The 20,958-nt window shown below is 44.2% G+C and overlaps 1 protein-coding gene across 2 annotated transcripts in view; it reads right to left on the bottom strand.

The window, feature by feature from the left end:
- Positions 1-20,958, bottom strand: part of MYO7A (myosin VIIA) — a 152,073-nt gene that overhangs the window by 52,904 nt on the left and 78,211 nt on the right. For both annotated transcript variants that reach the window (XM_081860001.1, XM_081860002.1), the window contains 6 exons: positions 17,059-17,217; positions 15,413-15,505; positions 11,344-11,438; positions 5,197-5,281; positions 2,857-3,075; positions 27-134 (listed from right to left, as the gene is read on the bottom strand). In XM_081860001.1, coding sequence (XP_081716127.1) covers positions 27-134; positions 2,857-3,075; positions 5,197-5,281; positions 11,344-11,438; positions 15,413-15,505; positions 17,059-17,217 — 759 coding nt within the window. The remainder of the gene's footprint in view (positions 1-26; positions 135-2,856; positions 3,076-5,196; positions 5,282-11,343; positions 11,439-15,412; positions 15,506-17,058; positions 17,218-20,958) is intronic.

Genomic DNA, 20,958 nt, shown 5'->3' with positions numbered 1-20,958 from the left:
GACACAGAGCATAAGCGTCAACCCACTTGGTGTTTCTTTTCCGCTTCCTCTTTTGCTTTCTTGGCACTCATCTCCTTCCTCAGGCGTTCCTCTTCCAGCAGGCGGAGTTTTTCTGCTTCCAGGCGGCGGCGGTACTGGGGGAAGGAAATTCATCATCATCATAATAATAATAATAATAATAATAATAACAATAATAATAATAATTTTTATTTATATCCCGCCCTCCCCAGCCAAGACCGGGCTCAGGGCGGTTAACAACCAATAATAAAAACAAGTTGATTAAAATACAATTTAAAAGATTAAGATACAACATTAAAACAATTAGGGAGCAATCTCATCATAGGAGGAGAAAGGAAAAAGAAAAAGGAGGAGGGAATCAAACTGATTCTAAGCCAAAGGCCAGGTAGAACAACTTGCAGGCCCTGCAGAAAGAAATCAGATCCCGCAGGGCCCTGGTCTCATGAGACAGAGTGTTCCACCAGGCCGGAGCCAGTGTTGAGAAGGCCCTGGCTCTGGTTGAGGCTAATCTGACTTCCTTAGGGCCCAGGACCTCTAGGGTGTTGCTGTTTTTAATACTGATTGGGAGCCGCCCAGAGTGGCTGGGGAAACTCAGCCAGATGGGCGGGGTATAAATAATATATTATTATTATTATTATTATTATTATTATTATTATTATTATTATTATTATTTATGGACCTTAAGGTCCTCCGTGGGGCATATCGGGAGAGGCGGTCCTGTAGGTACGAGGGTCCTAGTCAAGAACCACTGCTTGAATGGGTTGCTCCATTCATTACCCAGCCTGCAGTTTAGAAGGTAAATGGCAACCAGGGAGAACAAGCTAGACATGAGGCAGGAGACATATGAAATGAACAAAAATGGAAAGAGCAGGAACTTCCAACACTGGAAGATTGGCAGGAGAAGATGGTGGAGTATGTAGAGATGGCCAAGTTGATGGAGAAGATCCGGAATCAGCGTGACGAACTGTTTCGAAAGGACTGGAACAAATTTATACTAATTGTAAACATCTGAAAACGTTTGTAGGTTTGAACTGAAATGTTTTGTAATGTAAATGTAAGGAACAGATTTACCGATAACAAGGTGAAAAGTTGTAATAAGATAGAAGGTAAACATGATTATAGAAAGAAAAGAAAGAAAGAAAAGAAAGGGGCGAGCACGGGCTGCCCCGACCTTAAATGCACTCTTCTAAGCCCGCCCCCACCGCCAGCCGATTGGCTGGCGTGGTGAATGATGAATCCCGGGATTCCCAAGTCCCGCGGGGCTGTAGGTGGGGCGTGAGCCCGCAACCCCCCCTCCTTATGTCGGGAGTGGCTTTATAGAAATGCGAAATATACAGAAAGATGTGTAGAAGTCAGAAAGGGGGAGGGAAGGAGGTCGATGCTCTTATAGAGTAATGTATTAAGTTATAGAATTATGCAACAAAATGTGATCGTGATAAAAGTGGAAAACTTAATTAAAAAATCATTTTTTAAAAAAGATATGAGGCAGGAGACATATGAAATGAAGGCTGTGGTGACTTGGCATTTGATGACAACTGTAGTGGGGGGGACATGCTTTCCCCACAAACCATCTGAGCACCCAACTTTTCCTTTCCCCAACTAATTTTCTCTCCGCTGGACAGAAGGTATGTAAACTCAATATCTTTCCCCTGGTGGAACGGAAAGCAATTTTGTTTTAGGGGGCGGGAATCACCCATGAAGTGGGGGCAGATGTCAGGGACTTGACTGGACACTGAGGAGTGGGTACCAGGAGGAGTGGGTTAGCTGTGGTTCCTTCATTGCAGGGGGTTGGACTAGATGACCCTCGGGCCCCTTCCAACTGTACAATTCTACGGTTCTGTGACCAAGTGGGTCACAGAACCTGGCTCCTCCAGGTCCTAGTTCAACCCTAACTACTACTACTACTACTCATTTATACCCCGCCCATCTGGCTGGGTTTCTCCAGTCATTCTGGGTGGCTTCCAAAGGAGTATTAAAATACAATAAACCTATTAAACATTAAAAGCTTCCCTAAACAGGGCTGCCTTCAGTTGTCTTCTAAAAATCTGGTAGTTGTTTTTCTCTCTGACATCTGGTGGGAGGGCGTTCCCCAGGGCGGGTGCCACTACTGAGAAGGCCCTCTGCCTGGTTCCCTGTAACTTAGCTTCTTGCAGCGAGGGAACCGCCAGAAGGCTCTCAGCATCCGGGCTGAATAATGGGGATGGAGACGGTCCTTCAGGTCTACTGGACCGAGGCTGTTTAGGGCTTTAAAGGTCAGCAGCAATACTTTGAATTGTGCTCGGAAACGTACTAAAACTAAAACACCACGCCGGCCCTCATCAAATCCTAGGATATCCCATACCTAAAATATCTATCACAGACACCATTCAGCTTCACAGCCCCTCCCAACAATATACTCCGCTGAACTGAAATGCATTTTTGTTTTATGAGATGCACCTCTTTCATTAAATTACTATTTTTCTGTTCCATTTGGAACAGTTGTATTTGTTTTTGTGACTGATATATGTTTTTGTGGCCCACCTTGGGACCTTATAGTGAAGGATGAATAAGGTATCTTTCTATATAAACAAACATGTAAGGTGGTCGTCACGCTGCAGTTCAGTGTAAGGTCAGACCAGCAGGCAGGCAACTGAGTGAGTGAGCAAGCAGCGTGGGTAAGCAGGTGGCCCAGGCGAGATGTTTAATGGAGGGGAGGTGCTCTGGGGTTGGCCAGGTGTGGGGAAAGAGGGGAGGCAGGGCTGGCGAGGGGAGCGAGCAGGGGAGCAGACCCTAGTAAATTAAAAAAATAGAAATACGCCTCAGGGTGGCCTTTAGGGGCAACGCAAGAAGCACACTTACCTCTCCCTTCAACCGCTTATACAGGCGTCGAGCGATCATGCCCCTGGCGTAGGCTTGGATGGTGAAGACAGCCCAGAGGCGATGGCGGAAGGCTCTGCGCACCAAGAACCCCCGGCACTTGGCTTGGAACTCGATGATGCGCTTGCGGGCCATGTGGTACCTCTTGTGCAGCTTGCGGGAGCGGTAGAGGGCTTGCAGCCTCAGGAAGCCGATCCTCATCTGTTGGGGTGGGGGGGAAATTCAGAGAGCAATTCCTACATGCAAACAACTGACATAAAGCACACTGATCTAAATTAACCCGGGGATCGAACCTGCGGCCTTCTGCATTCAAAGCAGATGCTCTTCCACTAAGCTATGGGTCCTTAAGTTAAAGGTAAAGGGACCCCTGACCATTAGGTCCAGTCATGACCGACTCTGGAATTGCGGCATTCATCTCGCTTTATTGGCCAAGGGAGCCGGCGTACAGCTTCCAGGTCATGTGGCCAGCATGACTAAGCCGCTTCTGGTGAACCAGAGCAGCGCATGGAAATGCCGTTTACCTTCCCACCAGTGTGGTACCTAGTTATCTACTTGCACTTTGGTGTGCTTTCAAACTGCTAGGTTGGCAGGAGCTGGGACCGAGGAACGGAAGCTCACCCCGTCGCGGGGATTCGAACCGCCGACCTTCTAGGCTCTGTGGTTTAACCCACAGCGCCACCCACATCCCTTACCCCATTCATTATTTCCATCCCTGCTGTAGTCTTGAGGAGCACCTGTGTTCTAAAGGTGCAATTCAGCCTGGGGGGTGGTGAAGACACATTGTGGGTTGTCTCAGTCTTGATCTAGACCATGCTGAGACTTTGGGGAGCCATGGCTAGTCAGCCATAGGCAATCCTGGGCTGGGTAGGCACAGGGGCGGAGGAATTGGGGTGCGGTGGGAGCGGGCCACCTTGGGTGTCACCACTGACGGTGGCTGACAAAATGTTGGGCCTCACTCACCGCGGGGCCTGCAGAGTGCCTGAGCCACGCATCTTTCCTGGGAGTGACAAGGTGGTTTGGGCGCCCGCAGGCTCTGGGTGAGTTGTAAGTTTGGGTGACATGAGGCGGCTGCCAGCAGCAAAAAGACTTTTGGATTGATTTGGCAGTAATACCAGCGTGTGAGGAGATGCCGCAAATGCACAGAGGGGTATCATACACATAAAATCCACACAGAAACACATCATTGCTTATTTCAACTCGCTTGTGGGAACAACTCAGAGGCCGTGAAAGAAGGAAGGTTAACAACAGGAAGAATTAGAGGAACCATTGGAGATGACTATTAAAAGCAGCAGAGATATGAGATGATCAGAGCCCCCCAAACTTGAAGCATGGGAAGTCCCAATAATAAAAAAATTATAATTCAGCAGAATATTTGGATTATCTGATATGCATATGTATAATTTGGAATATTTGATGTGATTTGATTGGATTGTTAAAATGGAAAGCTTAATAAAAATGATTTTAAAAAAGAAGAAGTTTGGGTGACCTGAGAGAGGAGAGAGGGAGCTGTAAGAGGAATGGGTTGGAGGAGGGTTGATGGAGTCCAAGGGGAATGGGGGTTTGGTGAGTGAGGGGGGGGCTGGGGAGAAGAGTGAGAATGGGGGAGGGGCAACTTGGGTAAGATGTATGGCGAATGGAGGGTCATTTAAAAAGGTAAAGGGACCCTGACCATTAGGTCCAGTTGAGGACGACTCTGGGGTTGCGGCGCTCATCTCGTTTAACTGGCCAAGGGAGCCGGCGTACAGCTTCCGGGTCATGTGGCCAGCAGGACTAAGCCGCTTCTGGCGAACCAGAGCAGTGCATGGAAATGCCGTTTACCTTCCCGCTGGAGCGGTGCCTATTTATCTACTTGCACTTCAACGTGCTTTCGAACTGCTAGTTTGGCAGGAGCAGGGACTGAGCAAAGGGAGCTCACCCTGTCGCGGGGATTTATAATGATTGGCAAGTCCTGGGCACTGTGGTTTTGAGCTCTAATGCGAACAGTGGTAGCATGGGTGAAGCAAAGAATGCAGGGGACTGGGCCGCGGGGAGAAGGAAGGGAGGTGCAGTGGGGGCGGACTGCCCCGGGTGTCACCACTGAGGGGGGTGACAAAAGGCCAGGCAACACTCACCACGGGGCCTGCAGTGAGCCCGAGTCACGCATCTCTCCTGGGAGGGATGCGGTGGCTTGGGCGCCCGCAGGCTCCGTGCTGCCCCAAACGGTTTGCCCGCTGGCCCCGCCCCTGGGCACAGGGTATGCGCACTATCCAGGTGCCTGATCAGCTTGCTCCGCCGCTGGTTAGGCAATCGGTCCAGGATCCTATATGCTTCAGGCATACTTACAGCATCATAATTTCTTCGACAATTATGCCCCCTCCAGGTCCGCTGGATCATCAGAGCTGCATTCCTCACTTTCAGGAAATTGGACCTGGGGAAGAGACAATTACAATCCATTTTTCTCCTCGTGCACTCTTTGTTTTTAAGCCCTGACCCAGGAAGAAACGCAATTCTTTATGGATTACCTCAGAGAGGTGGACAAATACAATCGCTCTATTGTCACGTACAGCTCACAATCTCATTCAAAGCACCTTTCTGATTTCACATTAAAACTACTACTACTACTACTACTACTACTACTACTACTAATAATAATATTTTTTATTTATATCCCGCCCTCCCCAGCCGAAGCTGGGCTCAGGGCGGCTAACAACAATCAAACAGGAAACAAATTGTACCCTCATGTCTATAGAGCATTGCTCCATTGGTGTTTGGATGCTGAAAGGGGAAGCAATCTTTGACCGAATTCAAACCTTCGAGAGCAGGCGCTTTCAGGAAACAAGGGTCCAAAGAACAAATAAGAAATTTATTCTTGAGCAAGAAGCCTGAACAATTGTTTTTGCTGACCCGTTCCTTTACATATTAACTCAAAGGTGTAGGGAAAAAGGTCTCACTTCATTAACTATCCCCAAAGCCATTTTTAGGGGTATAGGCCTGTTCCACTTTGACATTGGTTTATTCGATTTCTTATCTGCCTCCCACCATAAAGTCCATGGGCAGGTCACAATGATATAAACACCTGCCTGCCTCCTGTCCCCCCAAAAACAGTACTTCTGTCGACCAGATGGTCTCACCTCCAAGTATTATAAGACATTGAAAGACTATTTGATGCACCCACTAATGGAGGTTTGTAATGAAATCATGGAAGGGAAGAAGGCACCAGAGTCGTGGAAAGAGGCCTTCATCACATTGATACCTAAACTAGAAACCGAAAAGACACAACTCAAGAATTACCGCCCCATCTCCCTCCTGAATGTGGATTACAAAATATTCGCAGACATTTTAGCAAGCAGACTTAAAAAAGTGTTAAATGAAGTGATCCATAAGGACCAAGCAGGCTTTCTCCCAGGTAGACATTTGTTTGCAAACACAAGAAACATTATTGACATTTTGGAACTCTTGCAGACAAATATCAACACAAAAGCAGTTCTGATATTTATAGACGCGGAGAAAGCCTTTGATAATATTTCTTGGAAGTTTATGAAGAAAAACCTGGAAGGAATGGGAGTGGGGCGGGGGTTTGAGAATGGGATAGAGGCAATTTATTCGGAGCAGAAGGCAAAATTGATAGTGAACAATGTGGTGACGGAAGAGTTTAATATTGAAAAAGGAACACAACAAGGTTGTCCTATCTCCCCTTTACAGATAGGTAGCCGTGTTGGTCTGCCATAGTCAAAACAAAACAAATTCCTTCCAGTAGCACCTTAAAGACCAACTAAGTCAGTTCTTGGTATGAGCTTTCGTGTGCATGCACACTTCTTCAGATACCTGAATACCTGATACCTCCAGGTATCTGAAGAAGTGTGCATGCACACGAAAGCTCATACCAAGAACTGACTTAGTTGGTCTTTAAGGTGCTACTGGAAGGAATTTGTTTTGTTTTGACTATCTCCCCTTTGTTATTTATATCGGTCCTGGAAGTGCTCTTAAATATGATCAGAGGAGACCGGTTGGTGGAGGGTATTCAGGTCGGAGCGAAACAATATAAACTTAAAGCATTTGCAGATGACCTAGTATTGACCTTACAGGAGCCAGAGCCCAGCACCAAAAGGGTATTGCAATTGATTTATGAGTTTGGTCGGGTGGCGGGATTTAAACTCAACAAGCAAAAAACCAAGGTTTTGGAAAAAAATATGACCCCTTCAGAATCAGAAAGGTTTCAGAAAGAGACAGAATTAAATGTGGTTAAAAAAGTAAAATACCTAGGGGTAAGCATAACAGACAAAAACAGGAACTTATTCAAAGATAATTATGAAAAATGTTGGTCTGAAATTAAAAGGGATTTAGAAATTTGGTCAAGATTGAAACTTTCCTTGTCAGGACGTATTGCTGCTATTAAGATGAATGTATTGCCAAGAATGTTATTTTTGTTTCAAACTCTACAGATTGTGGACAAAATGGGGTGTTTTGAGAAGTGGCAGAGAGATATTTCTAAATTTGTCTGGCAGGGCAAAAAGCCCAGAATTAAGTTTAAGATATTAACTGATGCTAAAGAAAAAGGGGGCTTCGCCCTGCCAGACTTAAAGCTGTACTATGAATCAGCAGCTTTCTGCTGGTTGAAGGACTGGCTACTTCTTGAAAACACGGATGTTTTAGATTTGGAAGGATTCAACAATGCTTTTGGACGGCATGCATATTTGTGGTATGACAAGGTTAAAATACACAAGGCTTTTAAGAACCATGTTGTCAGAAAAGCAGTATTCAATGTCTGGATAAAATATAAGGACTTACTGGAAAACAAAACCCCAAGGTGGTTATCACCAATGGAGGCTAAGGCCCCGAAAAGACTCAATATGGAGGCCAAATGGCCAAAATATTGGGAAAGAATAGAAAAAGATGGAGATAATTGGAGGTTGCAGAGTATGGAGAAAATAAAAGATAAAGTGCGAGATTGGCTACATTATGCTCAGATTAAAGAAGTTTTTAAGTTGGATAAAAAGATAGGATTCCAGGTGGAAAAATCAAAGTTAGAAACAGAACTGTTAGAACCCAGCTCTAAGATACTTTCAAGAATGTATAACTTGCTGCTAAAATGGAATACACAGGATGAAACGGTTAAAACAGCTATGATAAAATGGGCACAGGACATAGGGCACAATATCATGTTTGCTGACTGGGAAAAGTTATGGACTACAGGTCTGAGATTTACCGCATGTAATGCTTTGAAGGAAAATATTATGAAAATGATATACAGGTGGTACATGACCCCAGTCAAGCTTGCAAAGATATACCATTTGCCTGACAATAAATGTTGGAAGTGTAAAGAAGCTGAAGGAACATTCTTTCACCTCTGGTGGTCTTGTCCTAGAGTGAAGGCTTTCTGGGAAATGATATATAATGAGCTGAAAAAGGTATTTAAGTATACCTTCCTTAAGAAACCAGAGGCCTTCCTTTTGGGCATTGTTGACCAGAGTGTGCAAAAGAAGGACCGAACCTTTTTTATGTATGCCACAACAGCAGCAAGGATACTCATCGCTAAAAGCTGGAAAACTCAAGATTTGCCCACATTGGAAGAATGGCAGATGCAACTGATGGACTATATGGAATTGGCAGAGATGACTGGCAGAATCCGAGACCTGGGAGAAGAAGCAGTGGAGGAGGATTGGAAGAAATTTAAGGACTATTTACAAAAATACTGTAAACTGTATGAATGTTAAGAAAGATGTAAGATCCGGAATAAGATGGCTCCAACAAATTAGTAACAAAGAATATAAATCTAAATGTGATTGAAAGAAAAGATAAATTTTGGATGAACGATATGCTAGAATTAGAGTGAATTAAATTCTAAGATTTGATATACAATATTGGATAATTACATGATATAAACTGAATTAAGTGAATAATTTGCTAGAAAAATCTATGTGTTTAGAAAGCAGGAACAAGAGATGTGAGGAAGTCCAAAGATGTGAATGAAATGTGGCTAATGAGAAAGATTATGTTGTTATCTATGTTGATTTTTGTTTTATAAAATTAATAAATATTATTATAAAATAAAAAAACACAAAAACAGTACTTCTGTCTTGTCAGGATTCAGCCTCAATCTGTTAGCGCAAAATTCAAAGGGTGGCGCTCTGTTTCATCTTGTGCCTTGTTTCGGAAAGGCAGTAGGAATAAACAGGCAGTCCTTCCGATAGATGAGGCATATAGAAAGTGGGGTCCCCTGAGGATAGGCTTGGGGACCCGCATTTTTCTTTTTTCTAATAATAATTTTTATTAACTGGCCAATCACATCAAATTAAATCACATCACATAAATTCCGAATTACAAAGCCAAATTTTAAATTTTGTTGGGGGGACCCATACTTCAAGATCCAAAGGGGGGTTCTAATCATCTTCTTGCTACTGCGTTAATGTCCAAATCAGTCCCAATCAGTCCAAACAGAGTTCATAATTCTATCCAGTCTTATCTTGCTGTTTCCACATCATATCTTGTTCATATAATTTCTCTTTTTTCTTTACGATCTCTTCTGATAGTCTCCTTAAGCCGATAAACACAAATATAATAATCCTGTGTGAATTTCCCGTTCTTGCAATCCAAGTCCAGATGGTTTCCATATATCATCTCCTTCATAGATAACATCGCTCTTTCCATCATAATTTACGCAGTTGTCGCTCTTAAGTCCCACTGAGGAGTTAATCCACGATATATAAACAGCTTTGTTTCTCTCTTTCTCCTCCCAGACTCAAGACCTCCGACAGTGCTTCCCAAAATGGCGACGGCATTTTTAACTGCGTCATTCCAAAACTCTTATACTTTCCAGATTTGTCTTGAAACATTGCTTTGGTTCAAAAGTTTATCTCCACACAGCCTTAAATCCACAGCTTAAATCCTTAAAACGACATTTCTGACTCATTAGGGGAGGGGATTCTTGTTTAATCACATAAAAAAAAGAGGAAAGTTTTTTTCCCTCCCCCCTCAGTCATTTGCCGTACCGTATCTTGACGTATTTTCTCATATTTTATTCTTGTCTTGTTTTATCAGAGATCTCTTCTGTCCCGCATTTTTCAACTTGTGCATAATTGATCTGGAGTCAGGGATGAGCAGTTAGGTGGCCAAGTTTGCTAACAACCCAAGCGGTTCAAGGTGGAAAGACGCCCTGTTTGTTTGCTATGCCCTCTCTGGTTAAGGAGACCGATTAAAGATGTTTCGCAAGCTCAGGGATTTTTAATTGTTTTAAAAAATAAAATTGAGGTGTTTATAGTAAATTAAAGTAAATAAAGAAGGAAAAGAAGGAAAGAATCGAAAACGAGAAGAGAGGAAGAGAATACATTAGAAACATTTTTTAAAAAACAGAGGAAAACGGCAATAACAAAATAACAAAAAATGTACTCAACGCTACAAAACTATATAGTATATATGTGGATGGATAAACATATTGTTTATAAGTTAATCTATGTGGCACTATGGTTTCGACAAATACATTCCAAGTATCATTAAGTCTGCCCATGCATAATCTTCGCCTGAAGGTGAAGAAATCCGTTTCCCTCCTTGCCCACTTTTTATACCTACGGGAACCGCAGTGGCTTCACCACGAAGAAATGTTGGTGAGAGAGCAATAGTGATAACCTTTGTTGGAAATGTAAAGAAAAAGAAGGTACTTTTTTCCATATGTGGTGGACTTGTCCCAAGATTTATAATGAATTGAAAAAAATGCTGAAATATACATTTATTAAGAAACCAGAGGCCTTTCTTCTTGGAATAACAGGTTTAGAATTGCCCAAGAAAGATGTTAAATTATTTTTGTATGCCACAACGGCTGCCCGAATATTTTTGTTGTTGTTGTTTAGTCGTGTCCGACTCTTCGTGACCCCATGGACCAGAGCATGCCAGGCCCGAATATTACTTGCTAAAAATTGGAAAACACAAGAACTACCAACAGTGGAAGATTGGCAGATGAAGATGATGGACTTTTCGGAGCTAGCTGACCTGACTGGAAGAATCCACGACCAGAAAGAAGAGGAGTTGCAAGAGGACTGGAGGAAATTCAAGGACTATTTGAATAATTATTGTAATATAAAAAATTAGAAATTACTTGAAAGAAACAAATAGGCCTAGGATTAAATTAAGTTATAATTAAATAAATGGGATTTAGAATGTTAAGAAAAGTGAATAAGATGGACTATAATTGGAAATTGTTTTAGTTTAATAATGATATTGGAAAGCTGTTACCTTTAATTACAAGGAAACTTAGAAGGGAGGGATTTGAGGAAGTCAACCAAGATGTTTAAAAGGTTGGATTTGTGAAGAATTATGTTTGTTGTTATTGTTTATCTGTTTATTGTTCCCCCTTCTTTCTTCCTTTTCTTTTTCTGTTTTTGTGTATCATTTTGCTTTGTGGTTTGTGTTATCACTGTGGAAAATCTAATGAAAATTTATTATAAATAAAAAGAAGAAATGTTAGTAAGAGCTGTTGTCTCCAGCCAAACTTCCTACCTGTCCTTAAATCCACGGACCACTTTCTGGATGAGGATGACTTTGTCCGTGATGGCCTTATCTCTCTCTATCTCCAGCAGCATATCGTGGTGATCCTGAGGAGAAGAACACGTCAGCAGGCCACTCGCTTCTGGAACTTCGCAGGACAGCAGGGAATTCGTTTCTTTTATTCTTATATATTTATTAATTGCATATCCTGCCCTCCCCTCACAGCAGCGAACACGTCAATACCAATACATTGCCGCTCTACGGGAAGGAAGACCACTCCCTGCCACAAGGTCCATTTCCACCTGGCCCAGACTCACCTTGAACAGGTGAAAGAGGCTCCTGGGATGCCAGAGGGACATTGCTGGAACAAGTCTTGGGTTGGGGCAAGTGTCTCAATTTTTAAAAAATGTTTTAAATGGTTCTAATTTTGGTTCCTCTGTTTTGATTTTGTTGGGCTGGTTAACTGTTTAATTGGGTTTGGTGGTTATTTTAATTTGGGTATAACCGTAAGCTGTTTATTATTCTTGTTCTTGTTCTTATTGTTACTGTTATTGTTGCTGCTGCTGTTATTGTTATTGCTGAATAATAATAATAATAATAATAATAATAATAATAATAATAATAATTTATTTATACCCTGCCCATCTGGCTAGGCTGCCCCAGCCACTCTGAGCAGCTTCCAACCAAATATTAAAATACAGCAATACATCAAACATTAAAAGCTTCCCTAAAGTGTGCATGCACACAAAAGCTCATACCAATAACAAACTTACCGTATTTTTCACACCATAGGGCACACTGGACCATAGGGCGCACCCAGTTTTTAGGGGGGGAAATCAAGGGAAAAAAATCCCCCCCAGCCCCAAAGAGCAACATACAGGCTGCACACAACCTCTCCCTGCCGGAGGGGTTGCGTGCAGCTATGGAAGAAGGCAAGGCAGCGAGCGGGATGGATCCCGCTCGCTGTTTTGGCTTCCCCTTTAGCCCCGTGCAGCCTCTCCCTCCCGGGAGAGGCTGCGCAGGGCTAAAGAAGCCATAGCCCCGTGCAGCCTCTCCCTGCCGGAGGGGTTGCACGCGGCTATGGCACAAGCCTGCATTCGCTCCATAGGACGCACACACATTTCCCCTCAATTTTTGGAGGGGAAAAACTGCATCCAATAGAGTTAAAAATACGGTAGTTGGTCTCTAAGGCGCTACTGGAAGGAATTTTTTTATTTTGTTTCAACTATGGCAGACCAACAAGGCTACCTACCTGTAACTACTGTTATTGCTGTTATCGATTTATTGGTTTGTTTGTTGTTTGCACAGTGGTACCTCCGGTTGCGAACAGGATCCGTTCCAGAGGTTCGGCTGCATCCTGAGGAATTCGCAACTGGAGGACCATTTCCGCGCATGCGTGCGGTGCTGTTTAGCGCTTCTGCGCATGAGCATGTGGCGAAACCCAGAAAAATACTTCTGGGTTTGCCACGTTTGCATCCCAAAGTTTACATATCCAGAGGGATACATTAGCAGAGGTACGACTGTATAGGATAGTCTGTTTTTTAATGTGTGATGTTATGTTTTTATATACAGTGGTACCTCGGTTTTCAAACGTCTCCACTGATGAACATTTCAGTTTTCGAATGCCGTAAACCTGGAAGTAAACACTTCAGTTTTCGAACACGCCTTGGAAATCGAACATGCTGTGCAGCTTCTGCTGAGTGCAAGATCCTGAGGCCTAGCTGTCGGCTAGTTTTCAGTTTTCAAATGTTTCAGAACTTGAACGGTCTTCTGGAATGGACTACGTTCAAAATCAGAGGTACCACTGTATGTTGCAAGCCACCCAGAGTAGCTGGGGAAACCCAGCCAGATGGGCAGGATATAAATTAAAATATTGTTTTTGTTTTTGTTAATAATAATAATAATAATAATAATACAATGCAGTTTAAAATTCCACAAACAACCTTCAAAAAACAGTTAAAAGCTCCTAAAAGCAACCACCCAATTTCAGGGTTGCCGGTGACAGGACTTTGAGCCCTCAGCTGTCTGAGTAAGCAGGAATGTTCCTTATTTATCCCAAACGCTAATAGCGAGGGAGACTGAGTGAGGGCATTCCACAGGAGGTTGTGTGTTGTATAACGCATGTGCTGTTGAAGCGTCCCTTTTGCATTTCAGAATTGAAAGGAAAGAAAGAGGGATGCCACAGGAAATGAAACAGATCCATTTCCCACTAGTGGGTGTATGTGAAGCAGGTCCCACTCAACCCACAAGTTTGGCAGCCACCCCCTCTGCTACCGGGATGCGGGTGGCGCTGTGGGTTAAACCACAGAGCCTAGGACTTGCCGATCAGAAGGTCCGTGGTTCGAATCCCCACGACGGGGTGAGCTCCCGTTGCTCGGTCCCTGCTCCTGCCAACCTAGCAGTTCAAAAGCACATCAAAGTGCAAGTAGATAAACAGGTACCGCTCTGGCGGGAAGGTAAACGGCATTTCCGTGCGCTGCTCTGGTTCGCTAGAAGCGGCTTAGTCATGCTGGCCACATGACCTGGAAGCTGTACGCCGGCTCCCTCGGCCAGTAAAGCGAGATGAGCGCCGCAACCCCAGAGTCGGCCACGACTGGATCTAATGGTCAGGGGTCCCTTTACCTTTACCTTTTACCCTTTGCTACCACCGCTCAGTTCCTCTGCCCCTTCAGGGCCACAAAACTTACCTGGGCAGGAGAAGTGGGAGGTGATAACGTAGGGGGCAGTGGGAAGGGAGTGAAACTACAAGTTCCCACACTCCCCACAGGAGTTCCTGCCAGAAGCAAACCCCCGCCTCCCGTTTCTCTTGCCCCTTGGTTGGAGAACTGAACTGCAAAATTCAGAGAAGTCTGGATTTCAAAGTATAGCCGTGCAATGGTTTGCATGACTGCTTCAGGAAGCCTGGTGGGTTTGCATTAAAATTCCAATGGGACAAAATGTATTCCCCATCCCTAACTTCAAGTGTTTTTGCAAGGTTTTCTGTGCTTGCAATGGAGCACGTACAAAAGATTTTTGGGGCAAGCCCATTTCTCACACACCATTTGAAGAACATTTAGGGACTTCTGGGAATTTTGGAATTGAGCATTGCACAGTCCCCTAATTTTAAGGGAAGGAGGAAACAGGAAACATGTAGAAGCAAATGTTTGGGGGGTTTTGAAAGTACCGTATTTTTCGCTCTATAAGACGCACCTAGTTTTTGGAGGAGGAAAACAAGAAAAAAAATATTCTGAATTTTAGAAGCCAGAACAGCAAGAGGGATCGCTGTGCAGCGAAAGCAGCAATCCCTCTTGATGTTCTGGCTTCTGGGATAGCTGCACAACCTGCATTCGCTCCATAAGACGCACACACATTTCCCTTTACTTTTTAGGAGGGGAAAAGTGAGTCTTATAGAGCAAAAAATACTGCAAACTGAACCCCAGCTCTCAATTTTAGGAATCGCTGCTTTAAGGATTTTCTTCCCTTGACCTTCGCTGTTTGATTTCTTCCTTGGGCCACTGATGTCAAGTCTGGGATATAGTCTTGCCTGCTTCCAGATTGACCCAACCCAAAGAAGACTTTTTGACAAGCTCGTTTCCCCATTTCCTCCTCATGCAGCTGCACAGCCCTGATAAGGCTCTCTGGAGGAACGGACTGGAACACTTAACACTTAACTAACTAAGCATTAGGCGAGGAACATCCTTTAAAAAAAGAAGTGTACAGATAACAGTGGAGAGGTGATTAAAACAGCGGCAACACTCCTGTATGGAAGAGGTTTATTTCTCGCCTATTATTTCAAGGTTCTTCGTGTGGAAAGCACCAGTTCCCTACAGAACCATAAAATGTCCCTAGAGTAAGCGTTTGTTTGGTTGGAAAACTGAAAACGGCAAAGCTTTCCTCGTTTGTTTCTTTTTGGTGTTACGATGGCATTTCTGGTCACTGGGGAAACTTTGTGGGGAAGAATCTCGGTGCTTTGATAGCATCTCAGCCTTGAAAACAATAGCTAAATGGTGGCTGTTGCCCCATTTGAGATATCAGCTAGCTGCCAAACACACACGTTCTGCTTCTGGGCATATGCCCCCCAAAAACCTGCTTGCTATCTTACCTTCAGGAAAATCTTCGTCTTGCCAATCTGCCAGTCATCGTCTCTGCCCAACACGGCTTCAGCGATGCGCTGGCAAGTCCCACACAAGTCCCCCTGGAAGAAATGGTGGGGTTTTCATTGCTTTTACTTAATTCCATTCATCAATCACTCCTCATAAAACGTCCCAAAGTGATTTCGCAGGGTAGAAGATAGGAAAGCTTCCATCGTCCAAACAATATAATTATCAACATGGCATGCGTCACGTTTAGGGGGGAAATGTTGTAGTATTACTACGGATACCGCTAGACTCTTTGTCAAGACTGGCCTAAGATGTTTTGGCACCTGAGGCAAACCACAAAATGACCCCCACTCCTGGTCAGGGAAGAAGGGGTGAGTGAAGATCTACAACAGGAACTAAACAGCTCAGGACTGAAATACTTCAAGGACTGCCTCTTCCCATATGAACCTACCCAGACCCTGAGATCATCTTCTGAGGCCCTTCTTTGTGTGCCTCCTCCTCAAGAGGTCCGGAGGGTGGCAACATGAGAACAGGGCCTTCTCTGCAGTGGCTCCCCATCTGTGGATTGCTCTCCCTAGAGAAGCTCACCTGGCGCCTTCATTATACACCTTTAGGCGCCAGGCAAAAACGTTCCTTTTTAACCAGGCCTTTGCCTGACTTGATCTACACATCCTATACCCTTTTTAAAATGAGTTTTTTTTTGTGGGGAGGCTATTGGGTTATTGTTTTTATTTTTATTATTTATTTTGTGGTTTTATATCTTGGTTTTATTCTGTGAACTGTCCTGAGACCCCTGAGTATAGGGCGGTATATAAATTCAGTAAGTTATAATAATAATACAGTGGTACCTTGGTTCTCAAATGCCTTGGTACTCAAACAACTTGGAACCCAAACACTGCAAACCAAGAAGGAAGTGTTCTGGTTTGCAAACTTATTTCGGAAGCCGAACATGCTCCGTTTTGAGTGTTACGCTTCCGATTTGAGTGCCACGCTTCCATTTTGAGTGTTATGGTTCTGATTTGAGTGCCATACTTCTGTTTCGAGTGTTACACTGATATCTGTTTTTGCTATTTACTTTGCGTTTTTGTTTTTACAGTTCTTTTTGCTTTGTTTTTGTGACTGTGTGGAACCCAGTTCAGCTACTGATTGATTGTGTGACTGCAGTACATTGTTTATTGCTTTCATTTTATAGATCAGTGGTCTCGTTAGATAGCAAAATTCATGTTAGATTGCTGCTTTAGGGGTTGTTTTTAAAAGTCTGGAACGGATTAATCCGTTTTGCATTACTTTCTATGGGAAAGTACATCTTGGTTTTGGAATGCTTTGGTTTTGGAACGGACTTCCGGAACGGATTAAGTTTGAGAACCAAGGTACCACTGTAATAATAATAATAATAATAATAATAATAATAATAATAATAATAATAGCAGCAAATCCGGCATCCAGAGAGCGTGCTGCAGCTGTTGCTGCCGCTGTAGTTAGCGAGTAATACATTCGTTGGAGGCCAGTTCTACTGGTCCTGTGGATCTTGCCACCTAAGGTAGCTGCCTCACCTTGCCTCAAGTGTGGGCCAGCCCTGCTTTCAGCATCCTTATTAATGCCACAGGATCTCTCTCTTTAGAGCTACGAGGATCATTTTCAACCGTACCTGCTTGTATGCTGGCTTCACCCCAGGCATAAGCACTCGGTACCGGTCCACAAACTCCACGAAAGTGTAACGGATAGGGTAGCCAGCCCGGCGGATCCGGATGGTTTCCATCATGCCAGAATACCTCAGCTGGCGGACACAGAGCTCCCGGTCAAACAACTGCAGTGATGGGGGGAAAGGACCTCAGTGTCAATGATTTTACCCGTTAGCTCCTGAGATTCTGAGCTTAAACATTTCTCCTTTTTAAGTATATCGCGAGCTGCTGATTATTACTGGGGGAGGACACCTGACAACCAAAAACGCTTTGTAACAGAATAAATGGGCAAAAAATATATAGTGGTACATGCAGAGGTCACAAAGGAGGACATTTCTGAAGGCAAGGGGTTGGGCTGGATGTCCTCTGAGAGCCCCTTCCAGTTCTGTGGGATTTTTTTTTTTTTAGCTGTAAGGTTAGAGTCTGTAGGAGAGGAAAATGGCAGGAATACAAAGGTCAAACAAGTTAATGCATTTGAGTGAAGAGCATGGCACATTTGTTTATTTGTTGGTACTTAACAACGCAATATCGACAACCTCAGATATGCAGATGACACAACCTTGATGGCAGAAAGTGAGGAAGAAGTAAAGAACCTTTTAATGAGGGTGAAAGAGGAGAGCACAAAATATGGTCTGAAGCTCAACATCAAAAAAACAAAGATCCATGGCCGCTGGCAAATAGAAGGGGAAGAAATGGAGGCAGTGAAAGATTTTACTTTCTTGGGCTCCATGATCACTGCAGATGGTGACAGCAGCCACAAAATTAAAAGACGCCTGCTTCTTGGGAGAAAAGCGATGACAAACCTAGACAGCATCTTAAAAAGCAGAGACATCACCTTGCCAACAAAGGTCTGTATAGTAAAAGCTATGGTTTTCCCAGTAGTGATGTATGGAAGTGAGAGCTGGACCATAAAGAAGGCTGATCACCGAAGAATGGATGCTTTTGATTTATGGTGCTGGAGGAGACTCTTGAGAGTCCAATGGACTGCATGAAGAACAAACCTATCCATTCTGAAGGAAATCGGCCCTGAGTGCTCACTGGGAGGACAGATCCTGAAGCTGAGGCTCCAAGACTTTGGCTACTTCATGAGAAGAGAAGACTCCCTGGAAATGAGCCTGATGTTGGGAAAGATGGAGGGCACAAGGAGAAGCGGATGGCAGAGGACGAGATGGTTGGCCAGTGTTCTCAAAGCTACCAGCATGCGTTTGACCAAACTGCAGGAGGCAGTGGAAGACAGGAGTGCCTGGCGTGCTCTGGTCCATGGGGTCACGAAGAGTCGGACACGACTAAACAACAACAACAACAACAACCCAACTCTTCACCGTGTGGAGGGTTGTGTACATCTCAATGAAATTAAACCATGGTGTCCCTCAGGTCTTTTGTGGGGCAAATTTGTGTGCGTGACAAAGACAATTGCCCCAGAAGCAAATTCTGATCAAGAGAACCCTGGGTTCATGATTTAAGTAGGCCCAGATGTCTGATTTAAGGACAGAAGTGGATCTATCTGCCCAGACCTTTCTGGATTGTGAATAACAGGAGGTTTGGCAAAGATTTAGTCAAGCTGAGGTCATATACCTGTGCAAAGAGACAAGGGGTGATGCTCCCCACAGTCAGTAGCTGTAAAAATATAAGAAAGACTGACAAGACTTTAATCAAGCTGAGAAGATGCGCCAGAACTGAGGTGACTTATCAGTGGCCCAGAGAGACCTTCACGAGGCTCCATCTAACAGCGTTTACTTTTAAACTTTATAGATCCATAAGCAGCCTTTTAAAGCACAGGCACGAATTTCCCCAACTAGGCATACTAAACGTGATGATAAAAATCCACGTAACCCTTTTCAACATGGACATTACAAAAACAGGCAACAGGAACGGCGATCAGCAAAAATGGGAATAAGGTTGTTTGAATTTAGGCAGCTGATTTAGCACCAAACCTAAACAGACCCATGGCAGCAAGATAACAAGGCCCAAAGCCAGGCACGCCAAGTCTATGGGGCGAAAGGCACCTCAGCCCCCTCAATATTTGTTTTAAGGGGGCCGGGCCCCCTCAATTTTGAGGCAGCCTTACTTTGTGTTTTAACCACTGGGCACGCAATTGGCTGCTGCTAAAGGCACTGCCCCAATTTGGCTGCTGGGAGAGAAACAATTTGTACTGGGAAGATTCACTCATAAACACCTGGACAGAAACAAAATCTGTTTCCTTTACAAAGCATGATTCTCCTGCATTTTGCAAAATTAAATAAAAGTCCTAACAGGGAATGTAATGCGAAAACAGGCAAAGCTCTTTCCACTGTTTTTTTCCACCAGTTTCCTGAAATCTTGTTTCCTGTCACTATCAGCTCTCAGTCCTCTCTGACCTCAGGCACAAAAATCCTCTCCTGAGGGGAAAAAGATGTTTTTATTTCACAGGCTACTTTTACTTCCAGATTCCTATTGTGGTGCCATTTGTTCTCTTTCGCTGCCCCACGTATTTTAAGGGTTTTGATCACGACTTTCAGTGGTGGGGGAATGAACAGCACCTCGTGGTAAACAAGGCAAACACATACATCAGTATATAAGCCACGTGTCTGAAATAGCGCAGGAGAGCAGTCCTGAAGCCATTTTGACTCTCCCAAATTGACCTCAAATATTCCTCTGCGAGGAAGAAGGAAATGGTCAGTCTTTGGACTGTAAGGGCTTACACCTCCCTTTTCAAACACAGTCTGGCGAGTATCTGTTAAGCTGAGCAATGGCTAAGCTGAGGAACGGCTAAGGGAGCTGGGCATGTTTAGCCTGGAGAAGAGGAGGTTAAGGAGTGATATGATAGCCATGTTCAAATATATAAAAGGATGTCGCATAGAGGAGGGAGAAAGGTTGTTTTCTGCTGCTCCAGAGAAGCGGACACGGAGCAATGGATCCAAACTACAAGAAAGAAGATTCCACCTAAACATTAGGAAGAACTTCCTGACAGTAAGAGCTGTTCGACAGTGGAATTTGCTGCCAAGGAGTGTGGTGGAGTCTCCTTCTTTGGAGGTCTTTAAGCAGAGGCTTGACAACCATATGTCAGGAGTGCTCTGATGGTGTTTCCTGCTTGGCAGGGGGTTGGACTCGATGGCCCTTGTGGTCTCTTCCAACTCTAGGATTCTATGATTCTATGAGCAAACTATCAATATGCCTAAGAAATTCAGGAACTAAAGTATTTACCATCTCAAAGGAATGGCCAGGCTACCCAGAAAATGCAATTGAGTAAGGCATTATCAGGTATCCTGGCAGACAGGAGAGAAGCAAGCCTCTCAAATTTCTGCTGGAGACTGTCTCCTTCTCTGATGTATGTAGGATGTTTCGGGGGGTGGTCTTGGGCTACATGGTGGGCAATTTCAAATGTCTTTATAGGGGCTTGCACACCATTTTTCAGGGTTCTCCTCCCTCCTGTGCGTGGCGAGTGGGGACCCTGTTGAAACAGTTCATTTCCTTTAATAAAGATCAGGCTTACTAGTTGCTTTGCTTTCAATATACCCTGGTTGGCCTCTGCTTTCTCTCTGACAGCTCTTCCAAGGGACTCTGTACAGGCTCTAGATACCCCATAAGGGAAATAGAGGTATTTTTCTTACAACATTTACATAGCCAGAATGCAGTGTGAAGATATCAAAGGATATTCCCCCACAGGGGAGGGGGAAGTGTTAAGAAAGATTGGAAAGCTAAGCACAACCAAGTCATTGAGCGAGCAGGACTTCTGTTCACTCAGTGGGTCCACCAACTCTCTCGAGCTGGGACGCGGGTGGCGCTGTGGGTTAAACCACAGAGCTTAGGGCTTGCCGATCGAAAGGTCGTGGTTCGAATCCCCGCGACGGAGTAAGCTCCCGTTGTTTGGTCCCTGCTCCTGCCAA

The sequence above is a fragment of the Podarcis erhardii genome, assembly GCF_964252035.2.
Source record: "Podarcis erhardii genome assembly, chromosome: 4".
Classification (NCBI taxonomy): domain Eukaryota; kingdom Metazoa; phylum Chordata; class Lepidosauria; order Squamata; family Lacertidae; genus Podarcis; species Podarcis erhardii.
Note: the sequence above shows the minus strand (reverse complement) of the source record. Positions and strands in the feature narration are given on the sequence as shown.